An 18,180-nucleotide genomic window follows, 5' to 3' on the forward strand; every position below is an offset into this window, starting at 1 on the left:
TGTAACCATCATTAGTAAAAACAAAGATATTCTGTGGATTTGGGTGAATGTATTTTGGGAAGAAGCATTGATCTTAACTTTCTTTGTAAATTTCTTTATATAGTCTCATGCTTAACCTTGCAATTCTTAGTTCATAGTTAAAGACAGACCGCCAAAAGTGGATTCCAAGCCACCATAGTTTTGTTACAAAATACACTGCAAAGCCAATGGTATGAGAGCCATGCTGTCCGGGGATAAAGAATGAGTCCTATTTCTAGGGCCTTGTTCTTCCCTTTGACGAGGAAGTGAGATGGAGAGGAAGATGTAAGATGTGTAGCCACTTCTAAATGATGTAGGATATATTTTTTCTATTGATAATTTCCTTTTTAATGGTGGTGGCAGATCTGAAAGTTCTAAGCTGGAGTAAAGGTCTAAGTAGCTGGGATTTGAGGCAAAGAGTGCAAATCTATGGTCTGGGCTCTGGAGCAGCTAAAGGAAGTAAAACATTTCCATTTTCTTCCTCTGATCCCCATGCTTGTGTGCCTCCCGATGCCATTTTAGCTTCCTTAGTTCCACTCAGCCAGCGGCTGGGCCTGGAGTTAATGAGAAAAGATGATTTAGAGCAGTGGTTCTCAACCTTTTTAATGCCAAGACCCTTCAATATAGTTCCTCATGACCCCCAACCATAAAATTATTTTCGTTGCTACTTCATAACTATAATTTTGCTACTGTTATGAATCATAATGTAAATATCTATGTTTTCTGATGGTCTTAGGTGAACCTGCTAGCAGTTCTCAACCCACAGGTTCTCGTGACCCACAGGTTGAGAACAGCTGCTGTAAAGCCTAAGACCATCGGAAAACACAGATATTTACTTTATGATTCATTAAGAGTAGCAAAATTACAGTTATGAAGTAGCAACGAAAATAATTTCATGGTTGGGGGCCACCACAACATGAGGGACTGTATTAAAGGGCCGAGGAATCAAAAAGGTTGAGAACGACTGATTTAGAGGACACTATTGATTATATACCCATATCTCACCATCCCCCTCTCAGGGGACTCCCATTTTCATTTTAGTTCACATGATCACCCATGTATTTTAAGGGAAGATGACCTCAATTTTAAGTCTTAGTTGGCTTAACTCAATCAGCTCATTCCATTCCCAAAGTAAGGTCGTTGGTTCAGGGGTGAGCATATAACTTACAGGGTCCAATCAAGCTCAGTCTCAGGACTCCTGCTTGGAATCCTGTGGCTGGGATTTTCTATTTCTTTGCCTAGATGCCAGAATGTTCAGGAACTACCACGGTCCTTTTGCTACCTGAGAAAAATGACCTAAACATGATGTTATCAAATGGGAGAAGCACACACAAAGGAGTTGCAGAGAAATGGAGCAGGAGCTCCTGGGCTAAACTGACTCTGAACTTCCAGTTACATGAACACATGAATGTTTTCACTGTTCAGTCCAGTTAGGAAAGAGTTTCTGTGTCTTACAATCTTTACAGAAGGTTGGAAGTCTTAAATTGAGGCATCATAGTCACACCCATGGGGGCTGTGTCATCCTGCTGACATGGAATGAGTAGCCAATTACTCATATTAACCTAGAATGTAGATGAAATGTTATACACTCCCAGTGAGCAATACTAGAAAACAAAGTTCTTCAAGGATACAGTACTGTATAAAAGGAGAGAAAGGTCTGTATTCCATCATCGACCCATCATTTATCACATATTTTTGTGCGAAAATATGCTCCGGCTTCCAAACAAGCAATTTATTAATAAATTTGGGGGGCCCTCTAGGTCTCTGGTGTCTCATGAGGGTGTAATATTAAATGAAGTTTAAGGCATCTTCTACCTTTAACATCCTATGATTCTTTGTTACCAGTTTATTTTAAGTAAATACAAGCAAATCCCTGTAATAGGGCAGCATTCTTGAATAATGTGGCATTTGAAGCTTGTTCGTTTCCTGTTCAGCAAGCTATATCTTGTTTGTTTTCACAGAAGTTGAAGATTTGCCATTCTTATTTTAACCATTTTTGAAATTGTAGCATAGTGCTCAGATCTTGCCTCTAAATATTTATTCACAGGATACCTTATTTCCTACAGCAAACTAAATTTTTGAGTTGTCAGTTTTATGGAAACCTGAAAGATCCATATAGGTTCACGTTTCTAAGCAAACACAAATAGTAATTTCCTTCTTCTCCATCCAAGGGTTAGTCAAAGCAGGGATTTTTTTTTTTTTTTTTTTTTTTTTTTTTTTTTTTTTTGCTAAGAATAGAGATATTTGACATCTTTAGACAGCTTCAACACAAAAATGTAATGGTTCATAATACTTTTGCTTCAACACTTAATTTATAAATTGAAAAACAAACAGCCAAGTGAGCTTAAAGAATGCATTGAAATAAAAAGAGCCATGCTTAGAATCACGATTAGGCAAAACCTACCTTACCTATAGGTATGGCAGGTGATTTACCTGTTAGAAATTAAGTATTCCTTTGATAATCTCTCTATCCCCCTTTGCCAAATCTTTCCCTCTAGACTAAGAAATCTGAAATTCCACAATCACTCCTTTAAAAAAGAAAAAATATATATATTTTTTATTGGTTTTTTTACAGAGAGGAAGAGAGAGGAATAGAGAGCTAGAAACACCGATGAGAGAGAATTATCGAACAGCTGCCTCTTGCACCCACCCACCCCCCAACTGGGGATGTGCGTGCAACCAAGGTACATGTCCTTGACCAGAATTGAACTCAGGATCCTTTAGTCCGCAGGCCGATGCTCTATCCACTGAGTCAAACCGGTTTCGGCAACACAATCACTCCTTTAAGAAATCATACTACACAACGTCCCCAGTGAAACAATATATTACCCCAAACGGTTGGCTTTTAGCCCATTAACTCTCAGGAACATACTAGCTTAGATCAGACCTTGTGGTCACCTGTTTGGAAGAGGCAGGAAGGGAAGAATTTAATGTGGGGTAGTATGATGAGAGCACCTTTGGGTTACACAGCACTGGGTATGGGAACATGGGATCAAAGACAATTGGGTGACTTGGGTTTCCTATATATATATATATATATATATATATATATATATATATATATATATATATATTTTAATATATTTTATTGATTTTGTACAGAGAGGAAGGGAGAGAGATAGAGAGCTAGAAACATCGATGAGAGAGAGAGTCATCGACCAGGTGCCTCTTGCACACCCCCTACTGGGGATATGCCCGCAACCAAGGTACATGCCCTTGACCGGAATCGAACCCGGGACCTTTTAGTCCCCAAGCCGACGCTCTATCCATTGAGCCAAACCGGTCTTGGCTCCCCTATATATCTTGATTTAATTTTTCCTTTCTGAGTTTCAGAGGGTGCCAATTGGAATAGATCTTCCTTACATATCACTCCCATTCTCTGCTCTTTTCTTCCTTATTATATGGTCATCTACAAAGAAGTCTCCCTAGGGCCCCTGTGCTATGGCCAGGTGTTGCTTTGTAAGTAACAGAACAGTTGCTTCTCTTCCCTGAAGCACTTACTTAGGGTTATGTCCGGGATTAGGCATTTTTAGTGAGCCCCTGAGTTGGAGGGAGGAAGTGAGGGACAATTATTTCACCTCTTCCTCATCTCTAGCCTGCAGTCCCTGTATGAGTGTGACAGATGAAGCAATCAAGAGAAAATATAATACAGGCATCTGCTCTTGGTGTTGTAGAACAGAAGGACAGTTGAATTGATATGAGCCTAGAACTTTGTTATGAAGATATTTGGGATGCATCTAATCAGGTAGGTATTTTATGATGGCTATCCTTTAAAAAAGTATTCTGTAGGGCAGTACTCCTGTGTAGTGTTGTGTGAGTTTAAATTAGTTTCCTTAGCAGTTCTTGCCCCATTTCTCATATATTAGGGGGCTTCCAGGGAGGGAGGACCCATGGCATGAAGGATGCTGGTTTTCTTCAGATAGGGCACCAGTTCTCACAGTAGGCATGTCTTCACCAATGAAAAGAAGTTTGAACTTCCTACAACAACATGGCATTGGAAGTATTCTTAAATTGAGCTCAGTAAAAATTAAAGGAATTTGACATTTTATTTGAATGATCCCTTCGAAGGTGACCCTCTTTTCTCTTTTGTGGTATGAGCTTATCCTATTTTATTTTTGGTAGGTGCCAGCCATAAATCTGTTCTTTTGTTATACCTAATGGCAAAGGGCAGTTGCTTTCAAGACTGAAATCTGTTCCTCGATACTGGAATGAAGGAAACAAAAGAGGAACATGCACCCAGCACTGAAAATGGAAGTTACCCCTCTGCTTTATGTTCACGGCCCTAGAGATGCTAACTTTTTTTGTTGTTTTTTTTTTTCTGCTAAAATTTAATACATTGTTGATTTGTACTCTTCACATTAATTCTTCTTGTAAAGTATTCTTTCTAATAGGTTTAATAAAGTATTGGTTATTACAGAATTCTGAATATAGATAATATAATGCTCTTAAGTGGGTGAATTAGGAGAAAAAATGTGGAAAGCATTTTGAAGCTGGAGGTAGTGGAACATAGTGAAATATAAAATCCATCAAAACTGAGAAGAATTCTGGAAAGTAAAGGAACTATGCCGGCTGTAACAATAGCCTCATGATATCTCTTTTAAGGACCAAGCCTATAAGGGCCACAGGCTACCGTCAAGATTGTTTTGTATTGGGACTATTGATCACAAAATCCCCATAAACTATCACTGCTGGAATTCATGCTTTGGGCTTGGAGCACTGTATCTGAAAACTTTCAATATTTTCATATTTAACAAGCATAGAGATGGTATGTGTCAGTGGGGACACAAAGATGAAGGAGGCATGGTCACAGTGAAGTACAAGGACACAGTAAAGATGAGCCACCTGCCATCCACCACATGTCACAATGACCACAGTGCTGCCTGAGCGTGAAGAGGGCAGCTGTGACTGTGGGAGTGTGGTGGGGTGATTGGAGATAGAAGGGGGCAGTTGTGTGATGGAGACACATGTGGCAGCCTTCACTGATTTTGTGATGGGTTTTGTGGTCATTAGAGTCATACCAGTTGTGACTGTGGGTGCAAGTTGGGGTGCTCATGAGGACAGAATGGGTGGTGCAACACCGGACCAAGTTCTAACCATCACGCCGTGCTTCCTTCCTCAAGGGAGAAAGTGTGCGACTCTACCAAAAAGAAAAACCTTTAAAATTTATTAGACATTAACATATTGGTGCCTTGAAAGAGCTTTACTGCCTCTGCAATCTTCACATTTACCTGTCTATAAACATGATATGCTGGGCGAAAGCCTACGACTCCATTCACAGGTCAAATTATTGGCACATTTTTCATTGTGAAAACAGCACATTGGAAGGTTCCACATATAGAAAGCATGAGTTTATGTTGCTAAATAATCCCCAGTAGGAAAGGTCTGACATTCTCAAAGGCTCTCCTCTCCCCCATTTATGCCTTTGATCACTTCCTACCTTTTTTGAGACCTTGGTATGCTCTCTCTTCCCCCTCATCTCTCTTCCCTTTAGAGGTGGCTTGAAATAGAAGTTTATGTTTTTACTTATTTATTAAAGAGTTCAAATAGCCTGTTTGTTGAGCCAGGCATTCTCCTAAGCACTTTGTAAGTATTAACTCACTTAATCTTCATAGCTATTTTTTGAGGTATCTACTGTTATCATCACTCTCTTTTTACAATATTAAGGAACGTGCATAAGGACACACAGCCAAAGAGAGAGCAAGCTGCATGGTTGGGATTTGAACCCAGACCTCCATAGGGTACTTAATCTAGCTGCAGTGTTGAGGGGTTGTAGAGATTCTGCTGTGGGCCCACCAGCTCAAACCTTGGCAGGCTCTCCCCCACGCACCTAGCCTTTTCTGCTTCTGCCCAAAGCATGCAGAGCTCTTCATAGGAAGATGCCTTTGAAAGGCAGAGGTTGACAGCTTTCATTGTGGATCCACACTGTGGTTTTTGGCTAGTCTGCTGGTAACTGACTTTGCAATAGTCTTTAAAAAATGGTTTAATATCCATACTGTTTTTGTTGGATAATTGCATGTCTTTAATTTGTGGTATTATAAACAGAGCAATAATCTGGCTCAGGAGTAGCCAGAGAAAGTTATTTGATATCCATTAAGTCAAGTTTCTATTTTTATTCACCTCCATAGAGGTGAGCATTATCACAGTCAGGAAAAAGCAACATCATGGAATACATTCTAGTAGGTGTCGCCTGACTGGATAGATTTTAAAAAACAATTCCTTTTGGAAGAAGGTGGGCTTCCTTCAGCTTCCTTCCTTTGCTAACAGAACAAGTAAGTATAACTTTCCCCTTAGATATTATGACAGTTCAGCTTTCTTCAGAATATAAATTTTAAAGGGAAAAGGTAAATCACACCTTGTTTAGTTCATGGACTTGGAACAGTGACTGGTCTTTAAAGACCTATTTAAACTGCTGCTACCTAAAATGTTTTCCTTACTCAAAAAGTTCTTAATAAATAAAAACATTAAATATGTAAAATAATTACTTATTTTAAACATAAAGTCCCCAGATAGTAATTATATTTGAAACAAGGGCATCCATAGCCAGTGTTTTGCTTTTCATCAGTGTTCTGTGATTTAGTTGACTTAGTATGTATTTTCATGTAAAGAATAGGTTATTTAGGTAGCATCTTCCATCAGAAGACATTTTAGTGGTCTGAAAGCTTGAGCCTAAGCTAACTGTTCGGTCTTTGGAGATAAATCACTCCTTTTGGCTAGCCCATTTGGTCTAGTATTTAGGTTAGCTTATAGGTTTCTCCTTTACCTGACAGAGTTCAAAGAGATAGATAAAACATATGTGAGGGGTCTTCCTGGGGCCTGACAAATATACAGGCAGGAAGAATGTTTGTAGTGAGTAATATTTCTACCATTTCACAGTTGGGATCACTGAGGCACTGAGAAATTAAGTGGCTTGCCCTCAATTACAAAGCTTTTAGTAGGTCCAGGAAAATCAGGTACTCATTCCAGATAATCCTGGTTTCGCATCCAATTTTCACCAATTCTCAATTTCGCAGGTTACATACAGTTCCTGTACCTGCCTACAGGTAGGTTACAAGCTGGAAGTTGGGTCTAAAATGAGAGGATGTTGCTGACATTCACTTTCTAGAAGGAAGCTACCAAGCTTTGCTTTAGCTAAAAGAGCTGACATGGAGCTAACTGTCTCCCTGGACACAACCCTCTTGGACCTGCTGGCTCTCTGCTGATCCCCCAAGGCTTTAGTGCATGAGGATTCAATCAGCCCCAGACCGCTGGCCGGGGTGGGGGGCAGGAGGACTGTAAATCTGGGAAAGCTGCAAGCATTCAGGGTCTTGAACTTTATCAGGTTTAAATGTGTGATTGTGAAAGTAAAGAGCAGAGAAATGACAGCACTCAGTAAATCAAACATAGAGAAGATCAGGACTGTCAGAGACAAGAGAAAAACAGGCGCTGGGCACAAACCCGGCTAAAAACCGGCAGGGTGGAGAAGACTTTTATGTTCTCTCCAGACTTTGCCTTTTGAAAAACAAACCTCTTTCTCTGTTTTAGAAGGCAGGGTACTGTAAGGGAAAAACCTGAAAGAAAATCAGTTGGAAAATGCCTGGAATGACCTAGATTTTCCTGTCATTAGTGTGTTCCATTTTCAGAAAAAACAAAACAAAACAAAAAAAAAACCTAGAAAAAAATGTGTTCCATAGCTCATCAGACATAATTTTTTTTATTCCATAACAACAATGTAATTAAAGTAGAATAAGTCTCCTGTATAAGTATATATATAGCAATACCAAATTGAAAGGTATAGAGCATGAGAGAAGTGTAGCTAGCTGACCAGGTCAATTTAATCAACTCTTTTTCCTCCCTGGTATCTAATGCCAGTCCTCACAGCTCCCCCCTTCATGGCCCCATCTGTTAAGTCGCTCCTATCTGCTGCCCCAAAGGAGTTCCAGGGAGAGGGTGCTGCTGTCCTGGAGCAGAGGATGAGCCTTGAGATTACTATCTCTGTCCTGCAGAAGATGTTGGTTGCTGGCATTTGCAAGGGTAACAAGGAATGTTTCCTCTTCAAAGGAATCAAAAGCAAGTAAAGGACCTTTTTGCCTCGTCCTCCTCCTCCCCCCCTTTCCGACCATAATGCAATAAATAAAGTCCTTACTGCTGGTGTGTAGGAAAAGCCTGAGACCTCTGGTGAACAGCAGTCTCCAAGACGGTCTTTCCTGGGAATTAATTTAGCTTCAGGGGACAATTAAGGGCAAGAATTAAAATGTGGTGCAGTATATAGGAATCTATTGTGCTATAGCTATTGGTAATAACAGTTCACTTTTATATAGTGTTTACTATGTGCCAAGTACTATTAGCACTTTACACACACAAAAGAAACATTTTAATCTTCTCAACAATCCTGTACTGGAGGTACTTTTAATCAGCTTAACAATAACCCACAACCTTCGGACCAACTAGGAGGTACTTTTAAAACCCTCCTTTTACAGATGAGGAAACTGAGACACAGAGAGGTGAGGTGACTTATCCTGGTCACACAGCTAGTTAAGTGGTAGGGATAGGATTCAAACCCAGGCAGGCTGGCCCAGAGTCTGGGCTTCTAGAAAGTCTCTCCGCGTGTGAACTAGAGCGACTCCCTTCTTTTCAAAGCAACCACGGAGCCCAGAGGAAAATCTGAGCCCGAGTATTTCACTAGAGAAGGAAAAAGGCTCAGACATCTCCCTCCATCTTGGAAATTCCCTGTAGTACTTGGCCTCACCAGCTCTACAGAAGTGCCGATCTTCAGACTGTAAACACTTCACTAGAGGCCAGCTCCAATTTTTCTTTTTGCAGTGCGTATGGCTGGGCAAGTGCAGGACCCTGGGTAGACAACCCTTTGGTCATAATTCTCTGCATATTTGCAGCATAGCTGAATGGAGAGGTCATATTTCTGGGTGGCAAATGCAGTAATTGTTTTTATTTCTTGGGTACTTTTTTTCCCCCTTTAATTGAATCAAGAAGGAACATTAGTTTACTTAGCAAATCTTCAAAAGCCTGTTACCTCCTTTTTCTGCCACCCCTTAACACCCTCCGGCGGGGGGGCGGGGGGGGGGAGACACACAACACCCAGTCAGAAAGGTCTCTGACCTGAGACAGCTCTGGGACAGTGGCACCTGGACCCTGACCCTAGCATTGGCATTGCCCTCACACGTAATACCAGCAGAACCCAGGGAAAGCCGTGGTTTGGGGCTTTGGAACTTGCTGCATCTCTTTCACCTTCTTGGGTGTAGAAATGATCCCTTTCTCTCTGATGATTTGATTTTTCCGTTTCCTGGGAGGCTGGGTGAGGAGAAAGGATTAGATTTCGGAGTTCACCTTATTTGGATGGGGAGAGGAAAAAAGAGAGGCATGTAATTCTGGGGCCCCGTGTGAGGTGACAGACAGAAGCTAAAGATGCTGGACTGACTTTTGGAATTCAGAGCCCTATCTCCAGCTTGGACAGAGAACAGAGAGGGGAAGGCAGAGGATAGTGGAAGAAGCCCCACCGTGGGGAAGTCAGGGTGTGTATGTCTCATGGGCCAGCCCCAGCCTTTTAAAAGCGGTAGAAAAGGCTTTTAAAAGGCTAATTCTCGGGCCTTAGCGGGGCACTTGAAAACATGGCATCATCCTCCCCAAACCCACTTTTCAGAATCAGGAAACTGAACATCCCTCGCTTCACCTTTGGCAAAAGGGAAGGGATCACCCCGAGGGCAGGGCCGGGGCCCAGCTGGCAGCCCTAGGCTTTGTGTAGTGATGCCAGTGGTAATTAATAATGATAATAAATACCACACTTCATAAAGCAAACCCAACCTGAGGATGACTGAATCACCGGACCTCTGCCTCCCACCTGCATGCTGTCAGTGTGCTAGCCCACACCCTCCCTTTAGCTTGGGTCTCATCCAGCTGCCAGGTTCCAGCCACCGTGTTCTGACTGGGGTTCAAAAGATCTGCTCCCAGGACCAGGGAGACATGGAGTCACACTGCCCCTCAGCAAAGCGGGTGGGGAGGCAGAGGTGGCTTGGCTTTGCAGTCTCCAGCAACAGACCATAATAAACACGGGATGGGGATTTAGGCCCCCCGCTGAGCTCGGTTTGGTTTTTCTGTCCTGTGCAGGGGGCTGCTCTGGGAGCCAAGCTCCCCTGGCATTTCCCGGGCCCGGGACCCCCAGGGCCTGGCACTCCCGGGTCCGGCACATTCCCCGGGAACCCGCAGGTCCCACCGCCGAGCTCCCAGGACGTCAGGGCGCACCGGGGCCGCGGGGCGGGCAGGGCGGCCGGCGCCGGCGCGGAATGTCTTTATCGGGATCCGGGAGCCACCCGCTCCTCCTCCTGTGCGCCCAGCGATCGCGGAGAGACACCTCTCCATCTTGTGTCAGGCGTCCTGGCCCCTCACAGCCACATTTATTTGGTTTACAGCGGCCTCGGGAGGAGCGGGGAGGGGACGTCTTTCGTCGGTCATTGGGTGGCCCAGATAACGAGCTTTAGGAGAGAGGAGAGAAGAAAGTGAGGAGGTTAATGGACGCGGGGAGAGGGGCTTTTACGCGGCCCCCCTCCCCGCTTATCGCATAAGGCGCTCGCCGTCCCGCGGCGCACGGAGTGCATTAAGCCGCGTAAACAGCGCGGGGAGCGGTGCCGCCGCCGTGACCTCCCGCGGGCCCCCCTCCGCGCCGGGCTGGCGGCCGCCGGGGGCGCGGGGGCCCCGGGCTGCGGGGCCGGGGGCCGCGGTCACCGCGCTCCGGGGCTCGAGCCCGGCCGCCCTGGCCCAGGCGCCCGGGGCGCTGCCCCCAAAGGGCCCGGTGGCGGCGGGGCGAGGGGGCGAGGGCGACCTCTAGGCTGCGCGGTGTTCCCGCTTCCGCCGCCACCACCACTGGACATTTCTAGAGTATATATATATTTTTTTTGGGGGGGGGGGGAGGGTCGAGAATTAAAACAAAATAAAAACAAAAACAACAATGTTCTCCCCTAAATGTATTTAGTTTCCAATTAATAGAGTTTGCAAGGAACTCCGGGCGACGGCCTGCGCGGGGCTGACAGCCTCTGGGCGGGGGAGACACGCCGCCCCGGACGCTGGCGGGAGCGGGGGGCGCCGGGGTGACCTTGTGTCCTTGGGCAAAAGCGTCGTCTCTGGGACAGGAAGAAATATAGGATAAGAGAGAAGGCGCCATAAATCTGGCTTAGAAAACACTGTTCATTTAAAAATACGTTTTAAGCCAGACACTGTGTTCTCTTTCCTTTCAGAAACGTCGCTGCTGCCGCCAGGAGCGCCGGACAACGACAGGGCCATAAGCTGAAGTTTGCGGGGCGTCCGGGCGCCTTGGGATGGGGGTCCCGGGGTCCCGCAGCGCCTCCGGAAGCGGCGCGTGACCCGGTCCCCGAAGGAGAGCCCCCGCCCCCCGCGCCATTGACTGCGGATTTCTGGCTGAATTCTAACCGGAGTGAGTGGTGCGGGCGGTGCGGCCCGAATAAATCAGTCCCGGGGGAGACAGGCCGGGCCCCGGAGCCAGCCCCTCTCCCGGCGTGGGGAGGGCGGCTGGGGAGCGCGGGCTCACCGAGGAGGGGCCACCCCTGGGGTCTAAATAGTCCCAAGAAAACACGATTTCGTTTCAGATGAGCAAACTCCACAAGAGGAGACAAGCAGAAGGAAAAGAAAAGAAAAAAAGGAAAGTGGGGAGGGGGGGCTCAGAAAAGAAACCGCGATGGAAACGCACCTATACCAAGAGCCTGCCGGTCTACCTGGAAGGCTGCGGGGGGGCTCCCGCGTTTCTCTCTAGTTCGGGGTGTGCTGCTTTTTGCGCTCCCGCTATTCTCTGCCTCCCGAGACCCGCCGGGAGCTCGGCACCGCGGCCTGGGCCGGCGGGGAGTCGTTGGGAAGGTGGAGTCCCCAGGGCCCCAGTGGGTGCCTCAGGAAAACTGCAAATTGGAGAGGTCAGGCAACCTGGCTTTCTGTCTGAATAAACGCTACGGGTCAAAGAAGTTTGTTTTATTTTAAAATTAACTGGCAAGAAAAACATTTCACTAACGATTGATTCCTTCCCTTGGTTGGAAAGCAAACCTACAAACAACAACAAAAACAAAAACAATTTGTGACCCAGCAAAGGAGCAATGACCTTCCTCCCTCCCCCTCTTCGTTTTAGGCAATGTTAAAAAGAGATTGGGAATCTGGAGGGTAAAATGCCGCCTTCTCCAGTCCTCAGGCTGGGGTGGGGTCGGTACCACCGCTCACCCACGTTCCAGTGGAACCAGCGCCAAAGCACCCTCTCACCGCTGCGGTGGAGCTGCGGGAACAGGTACTGAGGGAAATTCACAGACACCCGGGTACTTGCTAATAAATAATAATAATAATAATAAAACGCACAGCAGGAACCATGGCCTTACAGAGCTGGGTCTCCTGAGGCACAGGCACGGAGGCCTGGACTCTGAAGTAGCCAAAATATTTATTTGCTAACCGGTCTTCATTAAAAATTAGCTCACCAAAATGTGAAATTTAAAAAAAAAAATTAAAACACTGGTTTTAAGAGCAAACCTGAGAAACACTTAAAACCAGTGGAACTCAAAGGAATTCAAAGGTCCACCACGTTCCTGTAACTGCTTATAAAAGGAACTTCTGCAAAATTCAGTCTTATTTAAGAACTTGGTCGGGGACTCACGTAAAACCCAAAAGAAGACATTGGAAGCCCGGGGCCTGAGTTAAGTGCAAGGCGGCCGGCCACCCGGCTGTCGCTTCTGATAGTCGCATTCGATCGAACTCCGGTTAAACTTTAAAGCCCCCGGAGCCTGCTCCTGCCACCAGTCTCCTTCCAGAGTTTTCTACCTTCGGTGGGCACGCGGTCATAATGGACACTGGGAGCCGAGACTGGGGGAGGCAGAGAGGAATGTCATAAAAGTGACTAAATCAGATGAGAACGGTTCATGTGCCTTCTCAGCAGCAATTTAAAATTCAGAAGTGTTTAGCAGCCATTTACAACGAAGAATGAAAGGGGAGTAAATGATCACCAACTTCCTGAATTCAGATACCTCAGCCCCAGCGCCGCCAGGCCGGGTCCCCTGCTCCCCCGGACAGGACGCACAGGTTCCCAGCCCACAGTTACACGGAGACGAATCCTACACGTAGCGGCCAAGTCCCACAACCTTTGGAAACCATATTTTACAGCGTCCCTGCCTACCCTCCTTTAACTAGTTTAGGCTCCTCTCCCTCACCCCGAACTGAAATACATTAAAAACAAACAAACAAAAACAGAGCCCAAACGCCTTCAGAGGAGACTGACCTTTAGGAAATCATTTACTTCGATTTACCTGGTGGGGGGGGGGGGGAGCGTCAAGATCCATTCCCACACAACTCCTCCTGCCCCGGGCAAAACTCTCACGAGCCTGCTGGGGTCACGCCTGTCGGAAGAAATCCTTCTTGTGAGCGAAAGGGAGCGAGACGGGTATCAGAGCTCCTGCCAGGGCTGAACCCGCGGCCGCTAGACTCGCCGATGACAGATCGGCGCTGATAACCCCGCGCCGTCTAGTTCCAGTCCCCGGGCCGGCCGAGGACCGTATCAGTTTGTACACAGTGGTGATAACCACGCCGAGGGAGCGGAGAAGGGGTGTGTATGTGGGGGTGGCTGGGAAGCGATCTGTCGCGCTGGGTGCAGAGAAGGTGACCCCCCCACTTTCCAACGACATACCTGAAACTTACCTGAAGTTTTCCAGGGAAACCTCAGGGCCAAGGGGACACCCCAAACTCGGAAAGCATTTGCGTGCGCCACAGGCGCAACTGGCGTGGAAGCCTTTTCCCACCCTGTGCACCTCATTGACTGACTAACGTGGGTACACCACGACCCCAACGAAAGGTCCCAAGGGCTAGCGGAGGAGTGCCGACGTGAACATCCCGAGACTTCCTAAGAATGTAATGTATTTCTAAAAATCAGAGCCCAGATGGGGAGCTGGGCACCCGTGTTCCTTCTTCCCCACATCAAGGAAGCCTCCACCCCGAGGGCCAGCACGACCCTGTGAACTCCGGGGTCTAGAGGAGAGAGGTCGGTCGGTCGGGGGAAAGTTTAAGGTCGATCACACGCGAATGTAGAGCAAGCAGCTCCTCTGACGTGGAGGGAGGATCGGGGAAGGCCAGCGGAGCAAACTTCCCCCTCTCCCTCCCTCTTCCCTCCCCCTCCCCCTCTCTCTGGGGGCGCCCTGACCCGGGAGCTGGCGCCTCCCTCCCACGGCGGTGGCAGCGCGGAGCTGCGCGCAGCCAGTCCCTCCGGTGCCAGTACCCCCCTGCCCCGTGAGTGCGCGCGTAACGGGGGGCGGGGGAAAGCGCTCCGCCTAGGGAAGGTTGGCTGTGAGTCGCCTGCCGCCGGGTCTGGAGTTGGGCCACGTCCACCCCTCCCCCGGCGGCGGCCCCGGGCTCGGCGCCCCCTGGATGCACTCGCCCCCACTCCAGGACCGTGCTGCTGGCTGAGCTCACACCCGCGGGCTGCGTAGCGCTCATTGTCTGCCGGGGCGGCGCGCTCCCCTCCCCTCCCCTTCCCCCGCCAGCCCCTATCCCCTCCCCACCCTCCTTTTTCCCCTCCCCTTGTCCCCTCCCTCTCTCCTCCTCTCCTCCTATTCACCTCCAGCGCCCAGCTGCTCGCACAGCGCAGTTCCGACCCGCAGCCTGGCACCCTTCGGCGCGCGCTGTTTGTTTAGGGCTCGGGAGTCCAATCAGGAGCGCGGGCTGCAGTTTCCCGGCGCAGCGGTAAGAGGCGCCTCCTCTCTCCTTCTTATTCCCCGGCCGCGCCGCGCCGCGCACACCCCGGACTCGCGCTCGCCGGTCGGCGCCCTCGGCCTCTCCGCGCTCGCTCGGGAGCACCCTCCGCCGCGGCCGTTCTCCATGCTGTTCCGCTCCCACCCGAGGTTCGGCTACTTTTCTTTTTCTTTTTCTTTTTTTTTTCCTGCTCGTGTTCTGCTCTCCCCTTCCCTCTCCCTCCCTTCCCGTCGTGGGCCGCCGCGGCTTGGCGGCCCGCGGGCGGCGGTTCAGAGGTTGTCTCCCTCTCCCCTCCCGGCCGTAGCGGCTCCCAGGCTACGGGGACACCGCGTACCCACTTCTGAGGTCTCTTCCTCTCTCTCCGAAGCCCTTATCTGCGCGCGGCCTTATCTCCGGGTTATCTCGGCGCGAAGGGGCGGGAGCCCCGGTCGGGCGGGCGGAGAGGCTCCTTTCTGGCTCTCCGGCCCGGGTCTGGCTCTGTGAGCGCGCACTGTAACGTGGCTATGTCCGATGCGCCCGAGCGCTTTGGCGAGGCGGCCCGGAGTGGGCCTGCCCGGGCTGCCTTAGTCTCCCTCTACCCCCCCCCCCCCCGTGTCTTTCCTTTTCTCTCTCCCCTTCCCTCCCTCTCCCTCCCTCCCTCCCTCCCTCTCTCTCACCCTCTCTCTCCCTCCTTTGGGATGTCTTCCTCTCCGGGGCGGCCTCACGCCCCTCTCCTCTGCTCTGAACTCCGATCCACCCCGGGCGGGACGTCCTATTCTGGGGGAACGGTCTCTGGCCTTTCTCTCCGCGGCCGGGGAAGGAGACCGCGGGACGGGGCGAGTGGCCCGGCGGGGAACGCGAGCCGCGTGTAAGGTGTGTGCGGTGCAGGGCGGCCGCGGGCACGCTGGCTGGGCGTGAGCCTCGGGCCCTCGGGCGTCCCCGCACCGCCTCGGGCCGGGAAGATCCGAGACTGCCTGCCGGCCGTCCCGCCCCAGGCCCCACCTTCTCAGGGCTGAGCTGCATTTTTTTTTTTCTTTTTTCCTTCTCTGGGGCTTTTGCGTTCCGTCTAAGTCCGCGCAGTCCGGGGAGCTCTGGGGAGGAAAGCCGCTGCGCCAGGACGCGGCGGTTTCGTTTTCGGAACAGGTTGCCATCCGTGCGCTAGTGATTTTCGAGCTGGGGCAGGCTTCCCACGGAGGCATTCCGGGCGAAGGGCGCCCGCAGGGAGGCGGGGTAAGGCCGCCCCTTAGAAGTGATTTCTGTGTGGGAACGGCCAGGAGGGAGTCCCTGTGGGGAGAGGTGGCGCTTGGCCAGTCACCCCGGGGATCAGGCGCGCGCGAGGATGCAGGATGCTGCGGGGAGGGTGAGCGGACCTGGGAGGGCGGACCTGGGAGGGCGGTTGGTACCAATCTAGGAAGGATTGGTGGCGGCTGCTCAGGCCACAGTCCCCTCTCATTTACCAACTCTCAAGCCCAGGGTCAGAAAAGAGGTCTTTTGGAGAATCTCATTAGTTAGGAAAGGGAGTGGGAGTGAGATGTGGGACAGACAGCCTGCGCCTTTGGGAACCCTTTTTTAATGTCTCCTCCTGTCTCTGTCCGCCGCAGAAGCTAGAAGTCAGCGTGCAGCGGCCGCAGGACCGTGGATGGCCTTGACTGACAGCGGCTGGTGCCTGTCCAAGCGCTTGGAGGCCTCGGCTGCGGATTGCGACTCCGGAGCCTTTCCCTTGCGGGAGCCCTCCACGCCGCCTTCCCCCATCTCCTCCTCTTCCTCCTCCTGCTGCTCCCGGGGCCTCGGCAACTGCAGGACGCCGCAGCTCCTCGACACGGAGGCGGCGGCGGCAGGACCCCCGGCCCGGTCGCTGCTGCTCAGCCCTTACGCCTCGCACCCCTTCGGCGGGACTCCCCACGGACCTCCGGCGGCGCCCGGGGTGCCCGGCCCAGGGAGCGCCCTGCCCAACTGGGAGGACCTCCTGCTCTTCGCTGACCTCGATCAGGCCGCCACCGCCAGCAAGCTGCTGTGGTCCAGCCGCGGCGCCAAGCTGAGTCCCTTCGCGCCCGAGCAGCCCGAGGAGATGTACCAGACCCTCGCCGCGCTCTCCGGCCAGGGCCCGGCCGCCTACGACGGCGCGCCCGGCGGCTTCGTGCACTCGGCGGCGGCCGCGGCGGCGGCGGCGGCGGCCAGCTCCCCGGTCTACGTGCCCACCACGCGCGTGGGCTCCATGCTGCCCGGCCTGCCCTACCTGCAGGGCGCGGGCGGCGGGCCCGCCAACCACCCGGGCGGCGCGGGCGCGCACCCCGGGTGGCCGCCGCAGGCCTCGGCCGACAGCCCCCCGTACGGCGGCGGCGGCGCGGGCGGCGCGGCGGGCGGCGGGGCCGCGGGGCCCGGCGGCGCCGGCTCGGTCTCGGCGCGCTTCGCCTACTCGGCCAGCCCGCCCATGGCCAACGGCGCGGCGGCGCGGGACCCCGGGGGCTACGCGGCGGCCGGCGGCGGCGGTGCGGGCGCGGGCGGCGTGGGCGGCGGCGGCGGCGGCCTGGCCGCCATGGGCGGCCGGGAGCACCAGTACGGCTCGCTGTCGCGGTCGCTGAACGGGACGTACCACCACCATCACCACCACCACCACCCGAGCCCGTACTCGCCCTACGTGGGGGCGCCGCTGACCTCCGCCTGGACCGCCGGCCACTTCGAGGCGCCGGTGCTGCACAGCCTGCAGGGCCGCGCCGGAGGCCCGCTCCCCGTGCCGCGGGGCCCCAGCGCAGGTAAGGGTAGCGCTCCTCGGCCTGGGGGTTGGGGGACCCAGGGCACTGGGGTGTAGAGAGCTACTTCACTGTGTTTGGGGGTCCTGGGAGTGTGTGTGTGTGGGGGAAGGGCAAAAGTCAGCCCGCAGTTGGATTGATGCGGTGGCAGCATTGTTGCGGTGCTTCTGTGTTTCGGATTGTGTCTTGGGTCCTTTCCACGAAAGAGACAGGATGCGCATGGACAGTATGTATATATATGTATATATATGTATATATTTATACCTCGGCGCCTGGAGAAGCTCCAGGAACTTGATGAGTAGTGAATGGGATGGGTACTAGGAAGGCATCAGCCCGGGAGGAAACTGGCAGGGCCCGAGCCCCTTGGGAGACTAGTTTTGTGCAAGTGGAAGAATGAGAGACTCCCTTTGGGGGTAAAATTAGGAGAATGCTGGACACTGGATTCATCCTGTTCTCACAGGCCCACTCAGCCCACCTCTCCAAAGGTGAGGAGCTGTGTTTTCCCCAAGAGGACTGTTTAAAAGGGCTCCAGGTGGGCCAGACAAGGACACCCACACTCCCACCCGTGAGGAAAGAAGACGGGACACATGGGCTGGTCAGCCTTGTGACTAGACTGTCCCGAGAGAAAGCTGGTGGGGGACGCTCTGGCTTGCCCTCAGGCCCAGGCCCGTGTCTGGGGCTCCTACATGTTTTCCTCTCCAGTTCAGCCCACCCATTTTTC

The 18,180-nt window shown here is 51.2% G+C and overlaps 1 protein-coding gene and 2 long non-coding RNA genes across 6 annotated transcripts in view; 1 reads left to right on the top strand and 2 right to left on the bottom strand.

Annotated features, from left to right (window-relative positions):
- Window positions 1-491: 491 nt before the first annotated feature.
- Window positions 492-2,209, bottom strand: LOC123651502. The gene is made up of 2 exons (XR_006740273.1): window positions 1,187-2,209; window positions 492-572 (listed from the first exon to the last, which is right to left on the bottom strand). It is a non-coding gene; the product is annotated as an uncharacterized LOC123651502 (long non-coding RNA).
- Window positions 2,210-7,689: 5,480 nt separating this feature from the next.
- Window positions 7,690-13,597, bottom strand: LOC118707754. The gene is made up of 3 exons (XR_004984384.2): window positions 13,268-13,597; window positions 8,462-10,481; window positions 7,690-8,411 (listed from the first exon to the last, which is right to left on the bottom strand). It is a non-coding gene; the product is annotated as an uncharacterized LOC118707754 (long non-coding RNA).
- A 1,051-nt stretch (window positions 13,598-14,648) lies between these two features.
- The window catches only part of GATA6 (GATA binding protein 6), a 30,568-nt gene continuing 27,036 nt past the window's right edge, over window positions 14,649-18,180 (top strand). For 2 of the 4 annotated variants that reach the window (XM_036418559.2, XM_036418560.2), the window contains exons 1-2: window positions 14,649-14,879; window positions 16,311-17,462. In XM_036418559.2, coding sequence (XP_036274452.1) covers window positions 16,349-17,462 — 1,114 coding nt within the window. In that variant the 5' untranslated portion in view covers window positions 14,649-14,879; window positions 16,311-16,348. Of the gene's footprint in view, window positions 14,880-15,768; window positions 15,853-16,310; window positions 17,463-18,180 lie in introns of those variants that run through there. The other 2 variants (XM_036418556.2, XM_036418558.1) reach the window with 2 other exon arrangements.

This window comes from Pipistrellus kuhlii, unplaced genomic scaffold (assembly GCF_014108245.1).
Source record: "Pipistrellus kuhlii isolate mPipKuh1 unplaced genomic scaffold, mPipKuh1.p scaffold_m20_p_6, whole genome shotgun sequence".
Classification (NCBI taxonomy): domain Eukaryota; kingdom Metazoa; phylum Chordata; class Mammalia; order Chiroptera; family Vespertilionidae; genus Pipistrellus; species Pipistrellus kuhlii.